Source organism: Echiichthys vipera, assembly GCF_963691815.1.
Source record: "Echiichthys vipera genome assembly, chromosome: 19".
Classification (NCBI taxonomy): Eukaryota; Metazoa; Chordata; class Actinopteri; order Perciformes; family Trachinidae; genus Echiichthys; species Echiichthys vipera.
The window spans coordinates 13,856,654-13,879,532 of record NC_139844.1 but is presented as its reverse complement, the minus strand read 5'-3'; the positions used below and the strand labels follow the sequence as shown (position 1 = coordinate 13,879,532).

Sequence of the window (22,879 nt, the reverse complement as noted above, 5' to 3'; positions counted from 1 at the left end):
ACCATCAATTGTTTCATTTTGAATATATTTCAGATCATGTCAAATGACTTTGGTGAATAATGCAAAATTTGCTGCTTCTGCAAAAGTTTTGGGGACATCAGTCCACCATAAAAGGTCTCCTCTGTAGTATGTCGAAACAGAGTTATAAAACAGTTCTATTAAAAGACAGTCATAGTATAGGATGTCAACAAAAGTCATAGTATAGCATTTTGAAAAAAGGGCCTCGTATAGTATATCAAAAGTCATAGTAGTACTCTGAAAAAAAGTCCTAGTATAGAATGTTTAAAAAAAAAGTCATATTAGATTTTTTAATTCATAATGTCAAATTATAATATAGAATCTCGAAAGAAAGTCATTAAAACATCAGAGTAGTATGCAGAAAAAAAGTCATCATATAGCTATGAGTTTATATTTTGTATCAGCAAGTAAAAGATTTAATAATAGATTTTATTCTGAAGAAAAAAAGTGAGTTGAAATAAGTTTTGCCCTCAACCACATCCCTGAGTGTATTTGTTTACTGTGGAGGCCATTGTAACAGTTTACTCCGTCACTGTTGAAAACACTGGTTTATTATAATGTTACAGCTCACCAACTTGTCAATCACTTTATACACCTGTGCAGATGTTCCTGTGCTGTGTGTGTGTGTGTGTGTGTGTGTGTGTGTGTGTGTGTGTGTGTGTGTGTGTGTGTGTGTGTGTGTGTGTGTGTGTGTGTGTGTGTGTGTGTGTGTGTGTGTGTGTGTGTTGTGTGTGTGTGTGTGTGTGTGTGTGTGTGTGTGTGTGTGTGTGTGTGTGTGTGTGTGTGTGTGTGTGTGTGTGTGCGTGTGTGTGTGTGTGGCTCTGCTGTTTGTACAGTTTCTTTACAGGCAGACATTGCAAGTGGGAGTCTGTGTGTTTAGGTGAGAGATTGTGTATGAGTATGCTTACGTGTCCAGTGTCAGTCAAGCACCCCCAAAAACCGTTAGACCTCCAGAGGCACGGAGGCTGATTCTGCATACAGCAAGGCTGAAGATGGGCTCTCTTAGCTGGGCTCGGGGCTCCGGGCCACCCTGGAGCGCTGCTGGGTCTCTGTGGGGTTGGGCAGTGTCAAGGCTACACCTGGACTGGACGACAAGGTAAGTCATATACACATTTACATGTTGAAATACTCATTATTCAACTTAATAATAATACTTATGTGAACTAAGTCCTCAACAGAGCTGTTTTGTGTTCAATTTGAACATAATATATTAAACTTAGTCATGCACAGTATCTGTCAAGTTAATTGAAATACAAACAGAACTATGTATTATTATAATTAAGTAGACATTTATTTAATAAATATTTGAGATTAATCAAAGATATATGCCTATACTAATGTGTGACAATATGCATTGAAATACTCTGTACACATAAGTATAAAAATAGATACATAAGATAAATAGATAAGTAAACTGTATTAATGTAGCACAGAGTGGTGACAAGGTGCTGCAAGTCAATAAAAACATACATTTGTTCTTTTTAGATGTTGATATTGTTCTTAATATATTAGATTTTTAGTTAAACTCTACTAGATTCCAACAATTTAGGCCAGCATAATGACATTATTTGAAAGTGTGATGTGTTCTGCACTAAGCGCTCAAACTCATAATGTGTTAGGAAAAGCAATAGTGTTGCTTAAAGTGTTTTAAAGTGAATGAGGACAAAAAATGTAATGAAGGTGTTTGGATCAGCAGGTTGTTTCAGGAGGATGAAGAGAAGCTGATTCTGACCCACAGTGACGAGTTGAACAGAACCTATGGGGAGGACAACCGATTGTCTTTTGACAATATCACGAACAAAAATAACACAGGCTCAGATGACACCAGAAGAAGCAGAGCATCCTTTAGAAGAAACAGCCTGTCTCTACCTGAACAAGATAATCCTAGCATTCCAGGATCCACCAGCACCTTACTAAAGGAGAGTCCAGTTTTCAAAGAAAGCAGAGCCACTCTAATCTCAACCGGACCCAGAAACGTCACCATAACATCAGCGGTTTCTGCTGCAGATTCCGTTTGGCTCAGAAACACCAAAAGTTATGGCAAAGGAAGGAGATCCTCTGAGAAGCATACTGACCAGATGGGAAGGGGTGAGGAGAACCAGAGTTTCAACCAGAACCAGGGTGACAAGAGAGGATCATTCAGGCTTTTTAGAGGAAATATGCAAAAACAGGGGATTTCTGAGCGTGTAGAGGAGAAAACGGAAGGAGAGAAAACTGTGGGGGGTACTTCTCCGTTCTGTACCAGCTTTGAAGAAGAGAGGGTAAGGATGAGTTTGACTAATCCAGTTCAAAGCCCCAAAACCGGCGCCACAGGTCTGACTCCTACTCTCACCATCACCGCCTGGGAGGCTGGCTGGAACGTCACAAATGCTATACAGGTACCCTTATACAATACGTGCATGGTCAGAAGTCTTTAGCTTTACAAAGGTTTTTCATGATTTATCTTCACCCCAAATAATACATAATTCAGATTACTGTGAGCTATCGTTTTCAAACGTATGAATATGTTTTCCTTATTCCCAATATAGGGCCTTCTGGTGATATGATGCGTATCATAACTGAGAAAGAAAGTGACTTTCAGTTGGTTCTAATCGGACACCCTTCAGCGGACATGGGTTTCTTTACTTACCAGTTACAGTTAATCATACTACGGTAGCATGTGTGTGTGTCCCATTTTTTTCAATTAGATAAGATGATTTAATATATTATGATATAATATTATGTAATAATATAATATATTTAGATCATTTTTAAACAGTATAAAGAACAAACCACCATAAGCATACGTTGGAATTTAAGAGTCAGATGGCGGTAGGTACATCCCAACACTGCTATTGGTCGTGGGTTTAAACAACACAAAATGAATCACTGCCACAAAGCTTTGCATGCTACGTATTAATTAAAAAATCGGCAGTGTTTTTAAGAATCGATACAGTATCACAAAACATAATATTGCAATACTCAAGTGTATCTATATTTTCTTACTTTTCACACCCTTACTTCCCAGACAGTCTTGTCACTGTCCCTCTTTGACCCCTTCTCCTGTTTCTTTGGCAAGACACTCCAAATTGCTCCCAATATATACTATATGTATATATATGAAGGAAAACATGTCAGTCACCTAAGATTTAGCAAGCCTCTGCCAAATGAATCTAAGGTAACCTCAGTATGAATGAAACACGGTCAATATAACTGTTCCATCACAGAGAATTTCATCACTTATTTGAGTTGGACAAAGTTATTTATTCATAGTAATCCAGTTGTGAAGCACAACTGTTGTCTGAGTCAGTTACAATTTCAACGTGTCTATCCTCTTTTTTCTTTAAAACTTTGTCTTCCCTTCTTGCAAAATTCAAACTGTAAATGCTGTTTAAGAGCCAAGATGCACAATACATTCAAAAAGCATTAAACATGCAGACTATTTAATCCGCTCCCATAACTAAACAATGCTCTATTGTCTTGCAGACTGTTTGTCAGGCACTCTCCAGTCTTCATTATCAAATAATGCATGAATGAAATCATTTAATAAAAACTAGAAGAGAAAAAGAAAAAAGAAAAGCTCCAGGTCACAGTGTGTCCTCGTGGCGGTAATGCTAATAGCTTATTATGCTGTAAATGCTGAGCCGTATTCAACTGCTGCACTCATGTAAATGTGTTCTTTCACTGAATAACTGCGGTGTAATTGAACAGCATCAGTGGGTCCGTAAAGAACGCTATGACATTAAGCACGCACGCGCACGCACGCACACACACACACACACACACACACACAAAGACACACACACACAAACACTAACAAATAAAGACACACACACACACACACACACACACACACACACACACACACACACAAACACAAACACTAACACTAACAAATAAAAACACACACACACACACACACACACACACACACACAAACACAAACACTAACAAATAAAGACACACACATGCACAACGTGTTCCTTTGGAAGTCGAGGTGAATTTACATCAAATGCTTTTGCGTCATGTTGCTGTAAACACACAGATTTTTAATTCAGTGTAAGCACTGTTGTCAGTACATATACAAACACATGATATCTGGTAGATAAACAAGTATTTCATGTGCTTGGTTTATTCATGCTAGTCTATCTATCAGAGAGCCAGGATTTGTTTCCCCTGGTTCTAATTAGAGACCAAATTTCCATGCAGGCACAAGAGCTGAGAATGCGATAAATTCTATATTACTGGTTTGAATTACCTATTCAAATCTATGGTTTGTTACTTATAAGGCTTCAAATTCATTTGTCCCAGAAACCTGCTGTGATTTGAATCGTTCCTTTTCTACTGTATTTTACTGCAGCATGTTATTGTCCTATTTTTCAACTGCTAAAGCAGTATTGGCTTTTTTCCAGGGTTGTTGCGTTGGTCAATGTTTTTATAGGTCAGTCATTACCTGCAGCACACTTTAATGAGGAAACCTTGCTCAATAATCCCTTTGGTTAAGGTCACAGATAGGTAAGTTGAGGTGACAACCGGATGACTAACACAGCAGAAAGGACTCTTTTTTCATCAAAAGGTTATGATTTACTGGATCCTTGAAATTCTTAGACGGTGATGGATGACCACATGGTAACGATTAGAGACGCAGGATGTATCTAACTTATAAACACCAATCAGTACAATAATGACACATCCATTTGTTCGGGGATTAACAAATGACTTAGTAATGGAAAAAAGAACATCAGTTTTTATCTCCTATCAAGGCTGAAAAGAAAATATGTATTTTCTTGTTGTTTACTGATGCCAATATGACTGTCTGCCAGCTTAATAAAGTTTTTATTGGAGAGCAAATCTGCTGCCAAAAATGCAAAAGCAGCTTCAGCTCTCAAGGCTCCCGACTTGGGAATACTATGAAACTCCAACATGACTGTTAATGAGGCAGCTCCTCTTTGTGTCTTCAGATTAGAGACGTGGACCTTTTTGTTTCTGATATAAATTCAAGTGCATATGATTCTCTGCTTTTGAGCGATATATTTATCTCAAACTGGGTCATAAATCCAAGTTCGAAATGGGTTTTCATATCCAAACACAAGCCGTAGGGAAATTAAGAATGTCCCCATTTAGTTTTGGAAAGATTGCTGTCAATAGTCATTTGGTCCATCGTGCTGCCAAATGCATCCGTAGTTCCCCGCAAAAAAATGAAGCTGCTGGTTATCCATTAAAAAATCCATTTGTTGCAGCTTTAGTGTCATCTCCTTCCAGTTATTTTCTTGATCATATCTCCTTTATCATTATCATTATTATCATATCCACTATCATCTTCTTAATAAACATTTATGTTATCATATATATATATATATATATATATATATATATATATATATATATATATATATATATACTTATATTATTATTTTATAATTACCCAGAGCTAAAGTGATGCCTTCAGATTGTTTGTTTTTTGATGATGCTGTTGTAGCTGAACAATCTTTTATGTACCACAATAGTAGTGTGGAGGTATGGAGTTCATGTCATCGTCACTTCTAACTTGTCACACTGAGACTCTTGGTCAGTACCAGCCAGTTCTCATTCACAGGGCATCAAATACTGCCATTTTGTCACGGCCCTCTGCATTTTACACCGACCAAATGCACGAGGCTTTCAACTGTAAACCCGTGCGGTGAAATCAGATGCTCAGAGCAAGTACTCCGGGATTAAGAGAGACAAACTCCATGTAAGTTGGGGTGGTAGATGGGTCAAACAATGGACTTTCACCCGGGAGACCGTGGTTTGTGTTTCGTTCATGTCCCATTCATGTCCTGTTCACGTCCCGTGTGCCACTGTATTTACGTTTCAAATGCATTTATTTTAATCCCAACCATAATCTATTCCTAACCCTGTCCAAGTGGTTTTGTTGCCTTAATCTTACCATGTAATTTGATGTGAGTTCACAATGTAAATAATGGGTTCCTTGTGTTTTAATCAGCGACCGTGAGCGTCATGTTTTTGATGAGCAGGGCTACCCATGCATTGACAAGTGACGCCAACGGGTCCCGACAAAACGCCAGTATGTGATGAGTTGGGATTAGAATGGTTTGTCAGTACCCCTCGACGTCATACTTTAAACGCTCCGAGTGGTCATTTTTCAAGGTTGAGGATATAGTTGGGATTAGGCATGAAAATGACTTGGTCAGGTTTAGGAAGAGACTGAGGTTTAGGTTAAAATAAGAATGTTTTTAGTACAGTTCCACATGGCACAAGTATATTACGTGATTTCAAATAAGTCAAAGTTGATTGTGGTTTCACACGAAGCAGTTTCCTGGGTCGAAGTTCTGTATGATCTCCCTATGCGGACTTTGGCACACCTTATTCTCCATCAAATCACAGCCCAGTGCATCTCATACAGAAATGAGTGTCAGTATCAGGTCCACTGACCAAGCTGCTGTATTTGATGAGAAGGGAGTGGGGACGGGCTGGTTTGAAAGATGTGGTCATTTACAAGGCAATTTCAATAAAATACTGTATGTGAGTTAAAAGAGAATAGAATTGGCATACCTCAGCTTTGTTGCTTTGATTGTGACCATACTTTTAAAAATCTGTCCTTTGTGAGTCATACAACTTTATCAAAGTGCTTCACTAAATTGCTGAAGTGCCCCTTTAATTAGTCATTTACTCTATGCAATGTTTATGTTTGAAAATCCATTCATTTCCAGTGATATTACATTTTCTATCATATATTACAGACAAAAGTATCAAGTTCCAACCCAGTCCAGAATTAAACATTGGCATCGTACATTTCTGCAAACCATAGATATGATGGATGTTATCTAACCAATCTTTTTCTGAATATCAACTAACCAATCACTTGACTAACTGTATCAGCTCTAATATAATCTTTAACATAAAAGTAGTGTGATTTTTCCATCATTGCCTTGGCACCTTCCATGATCATGATCAACAACAAAGTTATAAACTCTAATTTATAAAATCATGTATAAATTTGACTGATTAAACCCAGCAGTAAATAAAGTGTTCCTGCGATTTAAATGTCAAACCTGTCTGTTTCTGATTACGACTGCCCCATCCATCCCCCTCATGGGGGGGAAAGCATGTGCTTGCATAAAATATTGTGCATGACCTGAAGAGCAGCAGTGGAAATCTGGCACCTGGGAAGTCCAGACAGGAGCAGTGAGTGTAATAATCATTATTTTTTTCAGCATGTGTGTAGCTGAGGTACCCTTTCTGCTCAGCGATATTGAGTATGTAAGTGAAAGGTTTGAAAAAGGTCCACATTCCCTGAACAAATAGGTGTCCTCTTGGGAGAAGCTGAATCTTCTTCTTCTTCAGAGCCAATCAGGGATTTCTTTCTTCTCTTGTTATACCCGTTTGTGATTGGGAGCTGCTTCAGGTTGTGCCCCGCAGTAACCAATGAGGAATTCGCTGGCAAAAACACAGAGAGAAAGAGAAGTGGAGGGAGAGAGCGAGGGGAGATGAAATCAGATACTTGAGCGTCAAACTGCTTTCATCACCAACAGCTCCATTTGAACATCAAAGCTCGATTGGCATATGTTTAACAGACACCAGTTACAAAACAGGAACTTGAAAGAGAGAGAATGTGTTTGTCTGTTTATGCATCCACCAGCGTGTGTTGCTGTGTTTGTCTATGATGCGCCTCCATAACTCTCTTAGTGAGTATCTCCACGTTCCAACTTTCAAACTGCAGCAGCTCCATCAAAGTAGCTTGTTGTCTCTCCTCTGATCTTCCCTCATCCTCGTCCTCTTCCTCCTTCCCCTCTCTGTCCTGTCTCCTCTTTGCCTCCTCTATACCCTCGTCTTTTCTTCCTCTTCCACCTCCATTCCCTCTCCTCCTTTCTCCTCTCCCTGGCAGTCGCTTCCCTCGGTGACGGGCCAAAACTCGACTCTCCTCTTCCTTCTGCTCCTGCTGGTCTCCTACATCCTCAAAACTTTTCAGGCACCACGCCAAAGCACTTCTCTCGCTTACTTATCTTTCGACCGTGATCAGTCCTTTCTTCTCTTCTCTTCTCATTTCCTCTTCAATGACTTGGCTTGGGACAAAGTTTTATACATACTAATGATTTACAGTTAATATAACTTATGGAAATAAGTTAAAATGGACATCCTGTTGTATATTACTAATAATATAATTATAATTAATATAATTAAAGGTCTTAGGTTTCGTTTGTTTCTTAAACTTTTCATCACATATTACATATTTATTTAACTTTTAGTTACCTATTTTACTTGAACTTCTACTACGACAAGCTCCTAAACTGACAATATGAGAATAAAGATATATTCGACTTGTCTTCCTCACAAACCTTGCCCTCTACGTTCTTTCTTTCCATCCCTCTCTTCTCCCTCAGGGTATCTTTGTGTTGGGTTTACCCTTCGCTCTGGTCCAGTCAGGTTATGTGGGTCTTGTCCTTCTGGTTCTCTCAGCCTGGGTCTGCAACCACACAGGGAGGATCCTGGTGGCCTGTCTATATGAAGAGGAACAAAGGTGTGTCAATTGTATTATATTTGTTTGGTGTTTTTTTAGCCAACTGCAATATCTCTTTATAATTACATAAAAGCACTTCATCTCAACAGTTTTGCTTTGTATTTCCTGATAACAGATGTACTAAGCAACTTATTTGGCTTCCCAAAGACCTCTCTATATTTTCAACAATGGCAAATACCACTTCTGACATTCTCCTACTTATTCCTTCTCTTTTATTTTGACTCCTCAGGGGGAATCCACACAGAATAGAGAGTTTTTAGAGTCCAAATGCACAAACCTGTTGTTATCCTGTTCATTGAATAGTGGTGAGCCTCACAAAAACATCTCTCCCACCACTAAAATAATGTGAATGTGTTCTGCAAAACTGTGGCGTTTGTGTATGCTTTTGCCTCATTGGTTTGTGGGGTTCATTGAAATTAAATAATCTTTAGCTTAACTGAGCTCAGGTTGATTTTTAAATATGCATTGCTCACTTAAATCACTGAAGCTTAGTTTCAACACAGCTAATTAGGGCCTGAGCAGCGCTGACAGCTGTAAAGATGCCATACCATCAAGTGTTTACTTCTGCACATATTTTAGTCACTAACTTATGGATTATAGTTATATGGGGACACAGATCTTTTTCAGATTTCGGCCAGCTCCCCTGATGCACGCCAGGTGAGAGGGCCCGTCAACGCTGCTTCGGTGATGGATTATTTTTATTTTTTTTTAAAGATGGATTTAAAATATGCTTCTAGGTCCTATATTATGCTAATTTCAGGTTCCCACTTGTATTTTGGGTTTCTACTAGAACATGTTTACATGCTCTAATGTACAACAGCAACAACAACATTTTTCTTATACTGTCTGTCTGAATATACATGCATTCACCCTCTGTCTGAAGACCCCTTCATGAAAAAAAGAGAGTGATCACAGTATGACGGTTTGTATCTTTTCAGTGGAGGCTCTGTGTCAAAGGTCCGAGTCCGACACAGCTACCAGGATATAGTGGAGGCCTGCTGCAAAGGACTGTGGCCCAACTGTCCTGGACTGGTGGGGTGGATGGTTAATGTAGCTCAGGTAACACACACATGCACATAAACACACACAACATTATTTATTCTGAAAATCAGTTTGCATGTCTATAAAATTAGTCTTGAAACTTATAAACAGGAATATATTTCTAGATTATTCTAACTTTATTCAAGATTCAAGGTACAATTACAGTATAGTATACAGTAGATACACAGGTTGGTTTCCCACAAACATGACACTTTGCACCCTGTTTCTTTTTAATTCCAGGTCATTGAACTGTCGATGACCTGCACCCTGTATCTGGTCGTCTCCACCAGTCTGTTGTCTGACAGTCTATCAGGGATGGCTGTTCCTAGATCAGTGTGTTCTTTGGTGTCTCTAGTGTTCCTGCTGCCCTGCCTGCTGCTGACTGATCTCAGACCAGTCTCCACCCTCAGCCTGCTGTGCTCCCTGGCTCACATACTGATCAGGTAAATGAATTCAAGTAGCGCCGTGGTTGTTCTGACAGAGCAGTTAAAGTGTCAATTAAAGTATCAGCTGACAAACTCACCGATCATACCAATCAAATCAAGACAACGGAGCAGTCTTTAAAATCTGCTCTTATTCTCGTTCTTGTGATCATTACACAGCTGCTGCTGGTCATGATGTCTGCTCCCACCTGCTACACTCTGCTGTTACTGGTTGTTTGATTTATGTCTCATGCCAGGTGTCTTAGAAAACAGAGCTGGGTCCTGAAGAACTCCGGCTACTGGATCCATCTGATCTCTCTTTTCTTTGGCTGTTAATATTAAGTCATGTGCAAATACATATTTCTTCTCAGTTCAGACTTTTATCTATTTTTGCTAAATTGCTGCTTGGAGAAATTTGGAATCACCCTCTGGAGCAGAGGTTATGCAATTCAGTAAAAGTAACCTAATCTGTTGCATACGCATAATGTTATTGTAAATAATAAACACAGCATGAAAGAAATATCTTAACACACGAGGATCAGTCAGTCATTGCAGTTACTTTTCATTTGTCTCCTATTATTTTGTATCTTTTGTTAGATTTATGGGTGTTTCCAAATGAATAATAGCTAAACATATAGTAAATGTACTTATTCAAATTATGAAAACATAAATTAAGGATTGTGGGTCCTATTTTATTCAGAGAAACATAGCATTGGATCTCCAAAATGTCAAACGTTCATGAGCAGTTAAACAGTTTGTTTTCAGTTTTGTGCCAACTTGATATTTAATGGTTGATTTAGCTTATGGTGTAATAGAAATCCATAAACACTAATCTTATAAATGTAATGACTGCAATGTTTGGAGATACATGGCTTTCTTTGGACAGTGATAATAAAGTATTTTATTAATCTAATGCAAATTAAATTGGGTGTCGCTTTTAATAAAGTCTGCTTTTATTTCTTGCATTTTATTTTCTGTAATTTATATTTATTCCTTCATCTCTACGCCTGCTTTTATTGCCCTGTTTCCACAACTCTTATTGGACCGTCCTGCTGTGCAAATAAATGCTGAATGAATGAATAAGGATGATTAATAAATTAATTTAAGGTGCTTTGTTCCGAGACAATTATCTTCTCTCATTTTCTCTCCTTCTGTCTCTGACCGTCCGTCAGCCTGTTGGTCATGGTGTACTGTCTGAGTCGGGCCAGCAGCTGGTCCTGGTCCACTCTGTCTCTGTCTGTGGACCCAGAGGACTTCCTCGTCTCTGTGGGTGTCATCATCTTCTCCTACACCTCACAGATCTTCCTCCCTCCTCTAGAGGGCATTATGGAGGACAGAGGGCAGTTTAATGCCATGCTGGGATGGACACATGGTGCCGCCTGCATCATGAAAACTCTGTTTTCTTTACTGGTTCGTGACATCGTGTGACACAGCAAACTTTCCTGTAATTTCAGTGACATTGTTGAGTCGATTGAGTTGTGATGTTTGTGATGCCTCGTGTGGGTCTGAAAGAAACACAGAAGTTAGTTTTGTACTGTTAGAGCTAACTATATATAGTGACAGTTTGATTTTAGGATTTGTTGATGGCCAACTATTCAAAAAATGTTAAAATGTACATTTGAGTCGACATCTGGCTGACAACAGGAAGTCTAATTAAAGGATGGAAGAAGGGACAGACAAATGGAGTGACTGATTGCAATGTTGTTTCCCTCCTCCATTAGGCCGTGTTGACGTGGGGGGCAGAGACCAGAGAAGTCATCACAGACAACCTGACCTCTGACCTTCGACCTGTCATCAACCTGTGTCTGCTGGCTAAAGCTCTGCTGTCCTACCCTCTGCCTTTCTACTCTGCTGCAGAAATACTACAAACCAGTCTGCTTGGAGGTGAACATTACTGACACGTTTTATATCCAAACCATTGACCTTGCCCAAAGTATTGTTCCCATACATAAAGTAAGAGTTCCTTCAAGCCATCTATTTAAAATATCTAATTTATACTAGTGTGCACCGATGAAATAGATCTAAGGTGTAGTGGTTAAGATTGACTGTAGATCCACAATTCATACGTTGCAATGGCTAATGTGTAGATAACACATGGCCGTAGTCGTTTCCTTAAATACTCTGGAGCAGCAGACGTTTGAGGAGAAATAGTGTTGAAAATTTGTCCCTTGAGCATAACCGTAAAAAGATGACCAATCAAGCCATTTGACAGTCGTTGAGGATATATATGTATTCCAAGAAGCAAATATATTTAAAGGACATATAGCTTCGAAGTCAACCTAGTCACAAAAAAACACAATCTACTATAGCCCATTTGCCATTTGTTTTTAAGAGCTGGGTGATATGGGAAACTAATGTGTTCACTGTCAATACATTTGTCACCATGGTTGAACTTTCCCTAATTATTGACTGTCAACAGTCATGAAGTCATCACTTTACTTTCAGTCCAAATGATGAAATGTGTTTTAATGAGGAATATCTTTACTAGGCAAATGTTAAAGTCATTTAAAACGTCCCTTTTCTTGACAGCTTTTATTACACTAAGTAATATCACTTAATTGGTATTACCTAATTAAAACAATTTCATACTGTAAATGAGGAAAAATTTGATTTTAAAGTAAAGGTTGATGACACCTCTAACAACTGGAAAACAGTGAGTCAGAATAGTGCGACCTGTAAACAAACATTGCTTTGTAGATTCAACACTAGCTGCAACCGTAAGCAACTTCTTTATTTCAATATTTCTACAGATGTCTCATCATACTCCAAGCATGGAGGTCGAGGTGTGTCTCGTCCAGCCCTGTTGGTCCGCGCCGCCTTGTTGATGACATCATACCTACTGGCCCTGCTAGTCCCCAGGTTCTCTTTGTTGATGGGTTTGACAGGCAGTGTGACCGGGGCGGCCATGACACTCATCCTGCCGTGCCTGTTTCACCTCAGACTGCACTGGGGCCACCTCACTGTGAGGGACCGGCTCGTAGATGTGTGTATACTGAGTCTAGGGGTCATTTGTAGTGTGTCCGGTGTGATTTGTTCAGTGAAAAGACTTGTGAGAGGATTGTAGATGTAGATGTCGATGGATGGATGGATGGATGGATGGATGGACGGATGGATGGATGGATGAATGGATAGGTGATTGGATGGATTGGTGATTGGATGGATGGATGGATGGATGAATGGATAGGTGATTGGATGGATTGGTGATTGGATGGATGGATGGATTGGTGATTGGATGGATGGATGGATGGATGGATGGATGGATGGATGGATGGATGGATGGATGGATGGATTGGTGATTGGATGGGTCTGTGATTGGATGGATGGATGGATGATGGATGGATGGATGCATGGATGGATGATGATGGTGTCAGTGCATGATTATGACGGTCTTATTTTAAAATCTGTCATCTAATTTTTTTGGTTGTGTGCTTGAGAACTTTACTGTCGCTCTCGTAGTGAGAAAGAGTAGTAATATAGTAATGATTTAGTCAAAGCATATTCTGTAGCAATATAAGGAGTAAAATCCTGAAGTTGTGATGGAAATATAGCACATGGTGCCAAGTGAAGTGATGACAATTAATCAACAATACTGTACAAAAAACTAAATCTGTATGTCAGCCACGTTTTTCTTTAAGCCTCTTATGAATTCACATGCCACCACCGGGGATGTTTGTGGCATTTTATTAAACCAAACCATCAAAACTTTAAAATCTCATTTCTGACGCTGTCTTGTTTGTGAGAAGTAAAGGTAAGGCTTACAGTATTGCTTCATGTGCTGTAATTCAATATTGAACCATGAAAACTGAACAATTTGTTCCAGTTAGAGGTTGCTTTAAGAAGACAAGATAATTACGACCATTAGTGGAACAGGCCGAACTACAATACAATTATCTCTATTTTTAATTTTTAATGTCTAGATGAACCTTTTTGCTGTGCAGCGTTATTGTAAATTGTAGTCTTCTGTGTGAACTTTGCTGGGAAAATTGTTTTATTAGTCTTTCAGGGGAAATAAACATCAAAAACTATAACTTTCCTTCTTCTTTGGGCTGGAGAATGAGTGATGTTAGTCTTATCGCATGTCCGAATTTGTTATCATTAAATGTCTGTGTGTGTGTGTTAGTGTGTGTGTGTGTGTGTCTGGGCAGGTGAGAGTCATTTTGGCTTTGGCTGGGCTTTTGTTTATCTGCTTCAAATGCACTGTGGAAATGGGTTGATCCAAACTGTGAAATGAAAGGAAAGAAAAGAAACTAGTGAGGAGTCTAAAATGGTTTCATTTTTCATACTGTTAAAATATCTACTGAAAATGTGAAAAGTGAGAGGAGAGAAAAATGAGCAGAAAATAGATAAGGCTGAGAAAGGTTAAAAACGAGAACTGAATCATAGTTGAATTGAAGGTCAAGAGAAATAGAAAGTTGGAGAGGTGAAATTAAAGTTTTCCTTTCTTCCTGTGGGGGTTTGATGTGACTGTATATGAATGCTGTATTCCTCCTACTCACCACTAGTGACATAAGTAAAGACACACAACCCACTGCACTACATTAACCTCACAAAATGTAGTTACATTTCCTGGGTGGATTTTTTTTTCTGAGCAGAAAATTGCATGGGATTTGTTTTATTTGATAAAGTGCACAGGAGACGCAGAATGACAAAGAGAAGTGTGAACACAGCATGAAATAACGAGAAACCTGACACCAAATCTTTTTTTGTTGTTCAGACTAGATCAACTTTTTAATTGTATGCCCTTCCCTAATGACAGATAAAGGGACTTATTGTAATATTAATGTATGAACTTTAAAGGGGCATATGCTCATTGTCAATACAGGCTTTTAACAGTGTAATTTGTTGGTAACGGATAAGCTTACAAACTGTCTACGTTCTAATGTTACAACCTCACACACACACACACACACACACACACACACACACACACACACACACACACACACACACACACACACACACACACACACACACACACACACACACACACACACACACACACACACACACACACACACACAAACACACACAGCTGACAGGGTGACAAAGTCTTTTAAGCCAACACACCTGTCACCTCCTTACAGATATCATTCAGTTTCATATGGTGATGTGGCATGTTGTACACAGCATGTCAGTCTGTCAGCTATCCATCTCTCTCTCTCTCTCTCTCTCTCTCTCTCTCTCTCTCTCACACACACACACACACACACACACACACACCTTCGAAACAAGTTGACAAAATCAGACATTGGATGCCAGCTCACCCCAGTAAACATTTTTTGGTGAGTTGAAGGTAAAAGGCGTCCAGATGTCCACTTCAAAACTACCTTAAACCTTTTTTAGATCTGGTCTGTATGTCGGGTTAAATATCAGCCTTGTTTTAACCTGATGCAAATGTGCCTAGGACAAACTGGTGATTACAGGATCATTGTCCTGTTATGGATCATGATGAGAACACCTCCACCCCTGTTACGCAGAACCGGGCTGATCAGTCTTCACCCAGCTGTGCAACATTAACACAAGGACAAATTCATGTATCATGTTGCGTATAATTTGTCTTTTGGACAGACTGGTAGGACTTTTAGAAATGATGTGATTGTACTAAGTAATATGATCACATTCTTTAGTGATTTGTTTACATATAATTTGATAAAGCCCTTAGGTCAGATTGACTTAAAGTTGTACTCTAAGATTTGAGATACGTTGTTTCCACCAATTTGGCGGTAAGATGCAACTACAGTCTGTTCTTTCAGAGCCCTTCATCTTGTCATGTTCACGGTTGCTATGTGTGATGACTTTTTTTTGCTCCTTTGTTGACTTTACTGAAACACATTCGTCTCACTACTTCCAGTCCCCTATATGTTACCCTCTTAAACCCATACACACACACACACACACGTTCCTATTACACTTCTGCCCTTACAACAAGCCTGACTCAGAAGTTGGAAGTTCACGATTACCGGTTACAAGTAAACGCAGCATAATCGTTAGCGATGAGTTCAGCTGGAAGATCAACCGCTGAAAGCAGCGTCACTAACACGGCGGCCTATTTACATCTAGAGAGGGAATGTCGCCGCAGACACAGATATTAAAATATTTGGCAATGTTTTTTTAGATAGTAACTTAACAGACTTAACAGAGGAAAATCCGGAGTACAACTTTCAATTTATCAATTTGGTCCATTGTCTTTTCAATAAGCCTCAAGAAAAGTAACCTCAATGTGCAGCATCAGGTCCCATCCACTCAGACTGGTTAACTCAGAGTCTAAACAACAATAGCTATGAAACTGTGAAGCTACCAGCAACTTTGGCAGATGTGACCTGCGGGTCAAATCTCACCCACATCAGATTCTAGCAATGTCACAGTTTACGTGTCAGTCTGGCCTCGAACTGCTGCGTGACTGGATTTCTGAAGTAGCACTCTATTCTTTCCCGGGGACAGTATTTATGGCTCATATGCACTTCCTGTTGTAACACGAAAGGGAAGAATGAGGGGAAAGTTAAAATTAAAATAAACACCACACATGAAGTGAAGTTTAGAACAAAGGGAACGCTGAAAGCAGAGGGCTGTTGAACTCAATACAATGGGAATACAAAAAGTGCAGAAAACTTATATTTTATTGAATGAAACTTTTACTTTCACAAAAACTTTGTCTCTTGCAGTGACTACAAAGCACCAATAACCATGCACAGAATCCATTTCCTTTGCTTTCATATTGTACTGTTCTGAAAACAGCATTAAATTACAAGCAAAAAAAGAACCAATGTTCCCTCTGTGCTGGTAGCTTGGTGACCTCTGGGTTTATTGATTTATCATAAAGCAGACCTAATATCTTTTTATCTAACACTCGTACAGTTGTCCCCAAAAATTGTATTCAATATACCTGGAGCTGTATTTTTTTGATAAATGAAACTCTTTATATGCTGGGCTTTTGCCATCCCTTTAGCGAAATGCAGTATTAGCACTTAACTGCTGCACATTTTTGGTGTTTGAATTTTAGAGAGCATGATCACTTTGCAGGGAGTTCCTCTTTGAAAAATGATCTGTCAGTATCCATTGTTGTACAACATGCCTGTATGCTTTACCTCCTCTCTTTTCCTCTGAAATCACCTGATACTTACGTAGGTACAGAATTTAGACCTTATTGTCTCTGATTTATCCAGAGCGTGGGTTGGGTTGGGCCATGTCATCTGGGGTCAGATGGGAAGGTCGTTTCAGTTGATCCCATCGGAGCTAATTATGCACAAGATAAATGCACTCACTACACTGTGAGCTGCTCTCATGATGGCTGTCCTTCAACTGGGTGACCCCTTTAAACCCGGTCACACAAGCGTTTAAAAGAAAAGTTTGACATTTTGGGAATTATGCGTTTGTTTTTTGCAGAGAGTTAGGAGGAGAGAAGAAGATTGATACCACTCTCATGTCTGTACGGAAGATATGAGGCTACCCGCCAGCAGCTGGCTTACTTAGCTTGGCATAAAGATTCGAAACAGTGGAAACAGCAACCCTGGCTGTCTACCAAGGTAACAAAATCTGCCTTCCAGCACCTCTAAAGCTGACTAATTAACACATTTATATCCACTGGTGTATTGGTAGTTGATGAGGAAGTGAGTATGCTCTCCTATAGGCCTATATCCCAAGTCTTTTTGGCTGATAGGTGGGTAAACTGTAAACTGGCAGAAAAAGAGATGGGTATATACTCTGTACCTGAGTAGACCACCTAAAACACTACTGTTTGTATCTCAATGAAGCAAAAATTCACCATTCTAGAGAAGGTCCTTGTAGAGGAACTGCACTTCCTGGAGTCCCCTCTCGGACAATAGTTATTGGTGAATTTTAGGAGGCAAATTTGTGCTGTTGACCAACAAAATGCTCTTTTTTAATGGAGAGCTGAAAAATGGAATAACTATTAACTATTTATTCTCCACAGGCTTTTGCAGGCAAGTGAAGCCATAGGCCTATATTTCAGGCTCAGGCCTAATTATGACTAGAAACAGACAATAATAATACATTTAATATATATATTTTTTTTCAGTAGATAGTTCTTAAGTTCAACTAAAAATGTCAGATGATGCATTTTTGACGTATATATATATATATATCTTCAGTTTTTTCTCAACAAAAGGGTACAAAATAAATAACTCTTTGCGCCAACTTTATCAGTAGTGTTCAAGTAGAAAAAGGTTCTTGTGTCTGGAATGCAGACTTAGCTGGATGAAGGGACATATATATATGAATAAGAGGGAATTATAATACATATATATTTATATATATTTAAATACGTTATTTTAGATTTTCAAATAGAGTGCAAACAACATTTTATGCTTACCAGTTCCAGGGTCAAATCAGCACAATTTAGATTAACCAAGGTAAGTCTGGGTTTACTAGGGTAAATTTGAACCTCTGACCTCCGTATAAAGTCAAAAAGTTCTAAATAGCTTCAAATATACAGTATGAGTCATAGTGAAACGACTTTTATAAATTTTCATAATGTCACACGTCTGAGCTTAACTTTATCAGCACATAACGCCAGAGGCATGGAGCACTTTCGAAGGCAACTTCCCCTGTCTGACAAAACGAATCAAGCGCTCCTGCTGGAACCGAAAGCTACAGGAGGGGAGGGGGGTGGGGGGTGGGAGACAGGGTGAAGATACATTTTAAAAAGGAGACAGACAGAGAGATCATATGGTGAAGATGGAGAGAAAGATTGTTGGAGAGAAAGAGAGGTAGAGGCAGTGTAGTAAAGTGAATTAGCTCCAGTGGATAAGGAGCTCTGCTCTGACTGCCAACTTTGTTAATCCTTCCCACATCTGGCTGGAGAAGACACTGTGTGTACATGTATGTGTGTGAATGTGTATGTGGGAGTGCCTTTGTAGGGCAGCGCACATGTGTGTATGGTTGGTGAAAGTCATGTGCATATCAGTTCAGCTCAGCTTATATGGTCCTGTGTGCGCCTCCATATATTCTGCGTGGGTGTGTGTATGCCAATGCGTGCATGTATACGTCATAAATGTATGTGTGTTTGTGCCTCCCACAATACAGAGCTGCTCTCAGAGTGATAAAACTGTCACACTGAAACCAAGCAACCTGCCCCTTTGGAGCTTTATTGGCTTAGTTTGGTGAATTGTTTCCTTTGTCACTGTTGGACAAAAAGGTTGTATCAAAAATAAGCTTTTATTGACCTAAAAATGAAACATTTTACTAAATATGCAACAAATTTAAAAGCCCAAAAAGGGGTAAACTGAACAGACAAACATGACAAATATTACTACAAATTAAACTAAACAGGAGCATTTGTATCAGTATAACTATTTAAGGAGGTAACCAATAGAAAAGCACCAACAAGCTATAGTCTAAAGCAGGGCTATTCAATTGGCGGCCCCTATATTAACTGGCCCTTTGAGTAGAAGCCTATCTATGTCAATGTAGTGTTTTACAATATCCATTAATGTGATGCTCATATTTTTCCAGATCCTCAATTTGGATCATTTTCGCCAACTGCTCCAAATTCCAAATTAATTGAATAGCCCTGATGGATGCTCAGGCCATGCGTGCGTGTTCGTGCATGTGGCCATGAAGTATCATTATTTTTACATATTATTGTGAGAGCCATGTGGAGGCAATCCCAGATCCACTTTTTCCCATATTTTGTGCAGAGCACCTTTAAGGCAAACTAACGGAAAGACAAACCAAACCAAAAAGTTTGACTGTACAGAAGAGAATTAAATGTGCGGACTACAAATAGAGACAAATGTACTGCCAACAATGCTAAACCATGAATGTGGTGTATGAATAAATAGCTGTGTGCTCTGTGTGTGATCTGTTTGATCTTTTATGTGCAATGTGCATTAATCAAAGGTGAACAAAGGTGAACAAAGACAATGAGGAGGGCTCAAGATCTGTAATATTATTCAAGCTAATAAAAGTTGTAAAGAAGAAGGTTTTGTTATTTCTCTGAATAGTCAAGAGCTCTGCATTGTGGCTTCAGATGGTGCAAGTCCATGTAATGTTATGTCAGCTGCAGAACCTTGAAAATGGAGCAAATGCAAGGAGGTCAGGACAGGGCTAATGTGGTCATCTTTTTCAATCGAGGTTCATATTCCAGCTGCTGCATTTCAGACAACCTGCTGTTGAACAAAGCTACATTTCGGTGAAGTCGGGGACAAGAGCATTGCAAGTGAAATACATCTAACAGGAGGAGTTAGATGAATGTTGCCACTGTTTTTGCATAGCGAAGGTAGGTTACAGTATTTTCAAATTACAGTGTCAGGGATATTGTATTTGGTTACCATAATGTGAAATAATTCAGTGTAATATTTTTGTTAATATTTGGTTTGACCTCATTTAAATCGTATAGTTAGATATTTCTCTCTCTGTATAATGAACATCCATTTTGATTTGGTGAAAGTTAGTGAATTATTTCTTTTTCATACTTTTATGAAGCTGCTTGTGTTGACTTTTATTCCAGCTGAGCTTTTTTCTCACATTTTATACTTTAATTCTCTTAATCCCTAATATTAAGTGCGTACAGTCATTACTTTGCTCAGTACTATTAGTTTATTCCCATTTTATGGTGTGTATTTCACATAATTGTGGTAAGCCTGCTGGTTTGGAGGGAATATATTAAACTAAAGGGATCTAGTGGAGCATGCTAGGTGGGCCTCTGAGCACTAAACTTGGCCTGCACTTATAATCAAACCACTTTGGTCAGCTGGTGCTGTCATGAATATTAATATGCTATGGGCACTCCTACAAGTCTATCAGTGCTGTACTCGCTCATTCATCAGACCAACTCATCTGCAAATCCATCCCTGGCATGACTCCGCTTTATCTGGGCCCACCAGTCCACATCTCCACCAGCTCCAGCAGTTCCCCCCTCTTTCTCTCCTCCTCTCCTCCTCCCCGAAGCTCACACCTCCTTTGGCTGTAACCCACTCCACTGTGCGGCTGCCAGCGACTGCAATGAGTTCCAAAATCCCTAAAATTGATCTTTTCATCCCAGCCATATCCTTTAAAAATGGGCTAGTCAAAACACTCTCTGGTTCCTGCACCTGCTGCCTTTTTTACATTTCTAAACCGTGCAGTCCTTCTTTCTTTCCATAGTGTGCTTTGATAGTTTGCTTCCCTACTGTTCACTCCACTGTATGTAGTTTGGATTCCGTCACAAGCCAGACTGCCTCACTTTGATCCCTTTTGTGTCTTCCCTCAAGCTAAACTGTCACTGCATATAAGAATGTATGCCCAACTGACCTACAAGGTTAAACAAACATAAATAATGAAGTAATAATATTGCATCACTGGCGGTAGCAACATAATGAGAGCATTATGATAATTAAACATCCTAATAAGCCTGGGTCATATTTAATCTCTTTGAGTTTGAGGTCAGCAGATGTGGAGGATGCCTCATCGTAGAAACACGTCTACTAGATTGAACACAACTGTTTGGTTGGATTACACGGTTTAACCTTGATTCTTTTTAACATGAAACGCAGTTATGTTGAACCGTAATTCTCCTTCATACAGTTTTAGTTCGTAACGTCTGTCGAGGCTGATCTCCTCTGAAAGTCATTTTAATTTCCTGGATTGTCTGGTATTGCCTTTAAATTCTGGTAGTTGCATAAAAACTGTCATATGTCTGTACCTGGTAATTGTAATTGTATTAATTCTTTAATACCATGTGGCTGGAACAGGATCACTTTATCGACCAGAGATACAGCGGGCTCTTACTCAGGATGCTAACTTCTTTTGTTGACCGAGAAAGAATGGATTATTAATGAAGAAAATTATAGGTTTGTGAGAAAAAGTTTTGGGAATGAGTCCCTCTTAAACTTGTTGGTAATAATAAAGTAATCTACAATATACAGGACATGTCCCTATCAAGCTTGTTATGTGGAAATAGTTTTAATTCAATTATATTTATGGTATAACAAGTTATCTCAAGACACTTACCGTACAGAGTAGGTCTGGACCACACTCTGTGATCTATTTATTATCCACAGAGAATCAACAACTCCCCCATGAGCATGAGCACATACTGCTAATCTTGCACACAGTGGCACAGAAACCTTCAGACAGGGACTACCAATGCAGGCAGTTGTGTTTCTATCAATAAAGATATCCAGTCATGCTTCTGTCTGCCAACTCTGAATTCATTCATTTATTAAACATATTTTACTGTCTGAAAGAGATCAAAGCGCCACAACTGAAGAAAATACAGACTGTAAACAAAACAGAGGGGGAGATCTTCACCACTTTAACACATTACTGTATACCACGTGTTGTTATTTTTTTAATGAACATTTTAATTTGCATGTGTTTTGCTTTTTCCTTAGCTGCTTTGCGTTGAACTTTCTCAGCCAAACTAGGAATAATATGTGGCAAAACAAATACGCTTAACTCTGCAAAGTGGAGACACTTAAAAGTTGATGTGGTGTCAATATTGTATTCCTAACATGTTTACATGAATGTGCGATTGCAAATCTGCATTGAATATATTTTACATTGCTTTGAGCAGAGTGAATCCCCCAAATATGAATGAATAATTGAAGCTATACAAAATATATGGAATGCTTCTTTTTTCAAGCATAATCATGAAGCCCTACTAATTGCCCTGCTTGACCCCAGACTCTCCAAAAGTGTACGCGCTGTTCTCAGCATGCTTCTAAGCACTGAATCACATAATACACTGATTTAAAATGACCCTCTCCGAACAAGAGCAACATACTTGAAACCTACTTAAGAAGCACTCTAGTACCCGTTAGTGATGGGTGGCGACATGCATTTATTCTTCCCAGTCTCTGTCTTTTTCCCATTGTGTGACAACAGTTGTGTTTAACCTGATGATTCCTAATGGCAGGTTACTTTCTCAAATATAATGTCTGTTTCTGCTACAACACAT

The 22,879-nt window shown here is 39.1% G+C and overlaps 1 protein-coding gene across 1 annotated transcript; it reads left to right on the top strand.

The window, feature by feature from the left end:
- Window positions 1-1,010: 1,010 nt before the first annotated feature.
- LOC310962211 (vesicular inhibitory amino acid transporter-like) lies at window positions 1,011-13,045 on the top strand (the record flags this gene model as incomplete). Its single annotated transcript, XM_083934598.1, has 8 exons — window positions 1,011-1,114; window positions 1,715-2,396; window positions 8,382-8,518; window positions 9,457-9,577; window positions 9,800-10,002; window positions 11,154-11,391; window positions 11,703-11,865; window positions 12,732-13,045. 8 exons carry the CDS (start codon window positions 1,011-1,013, stop codon window positions 13,043-13,045), a joined length of 1,962 nt encoding a protein of 653 aa, XP_083790724.1.
- Window positions 13,046-22,879: the final 9,834 nt, after the last annotated feature.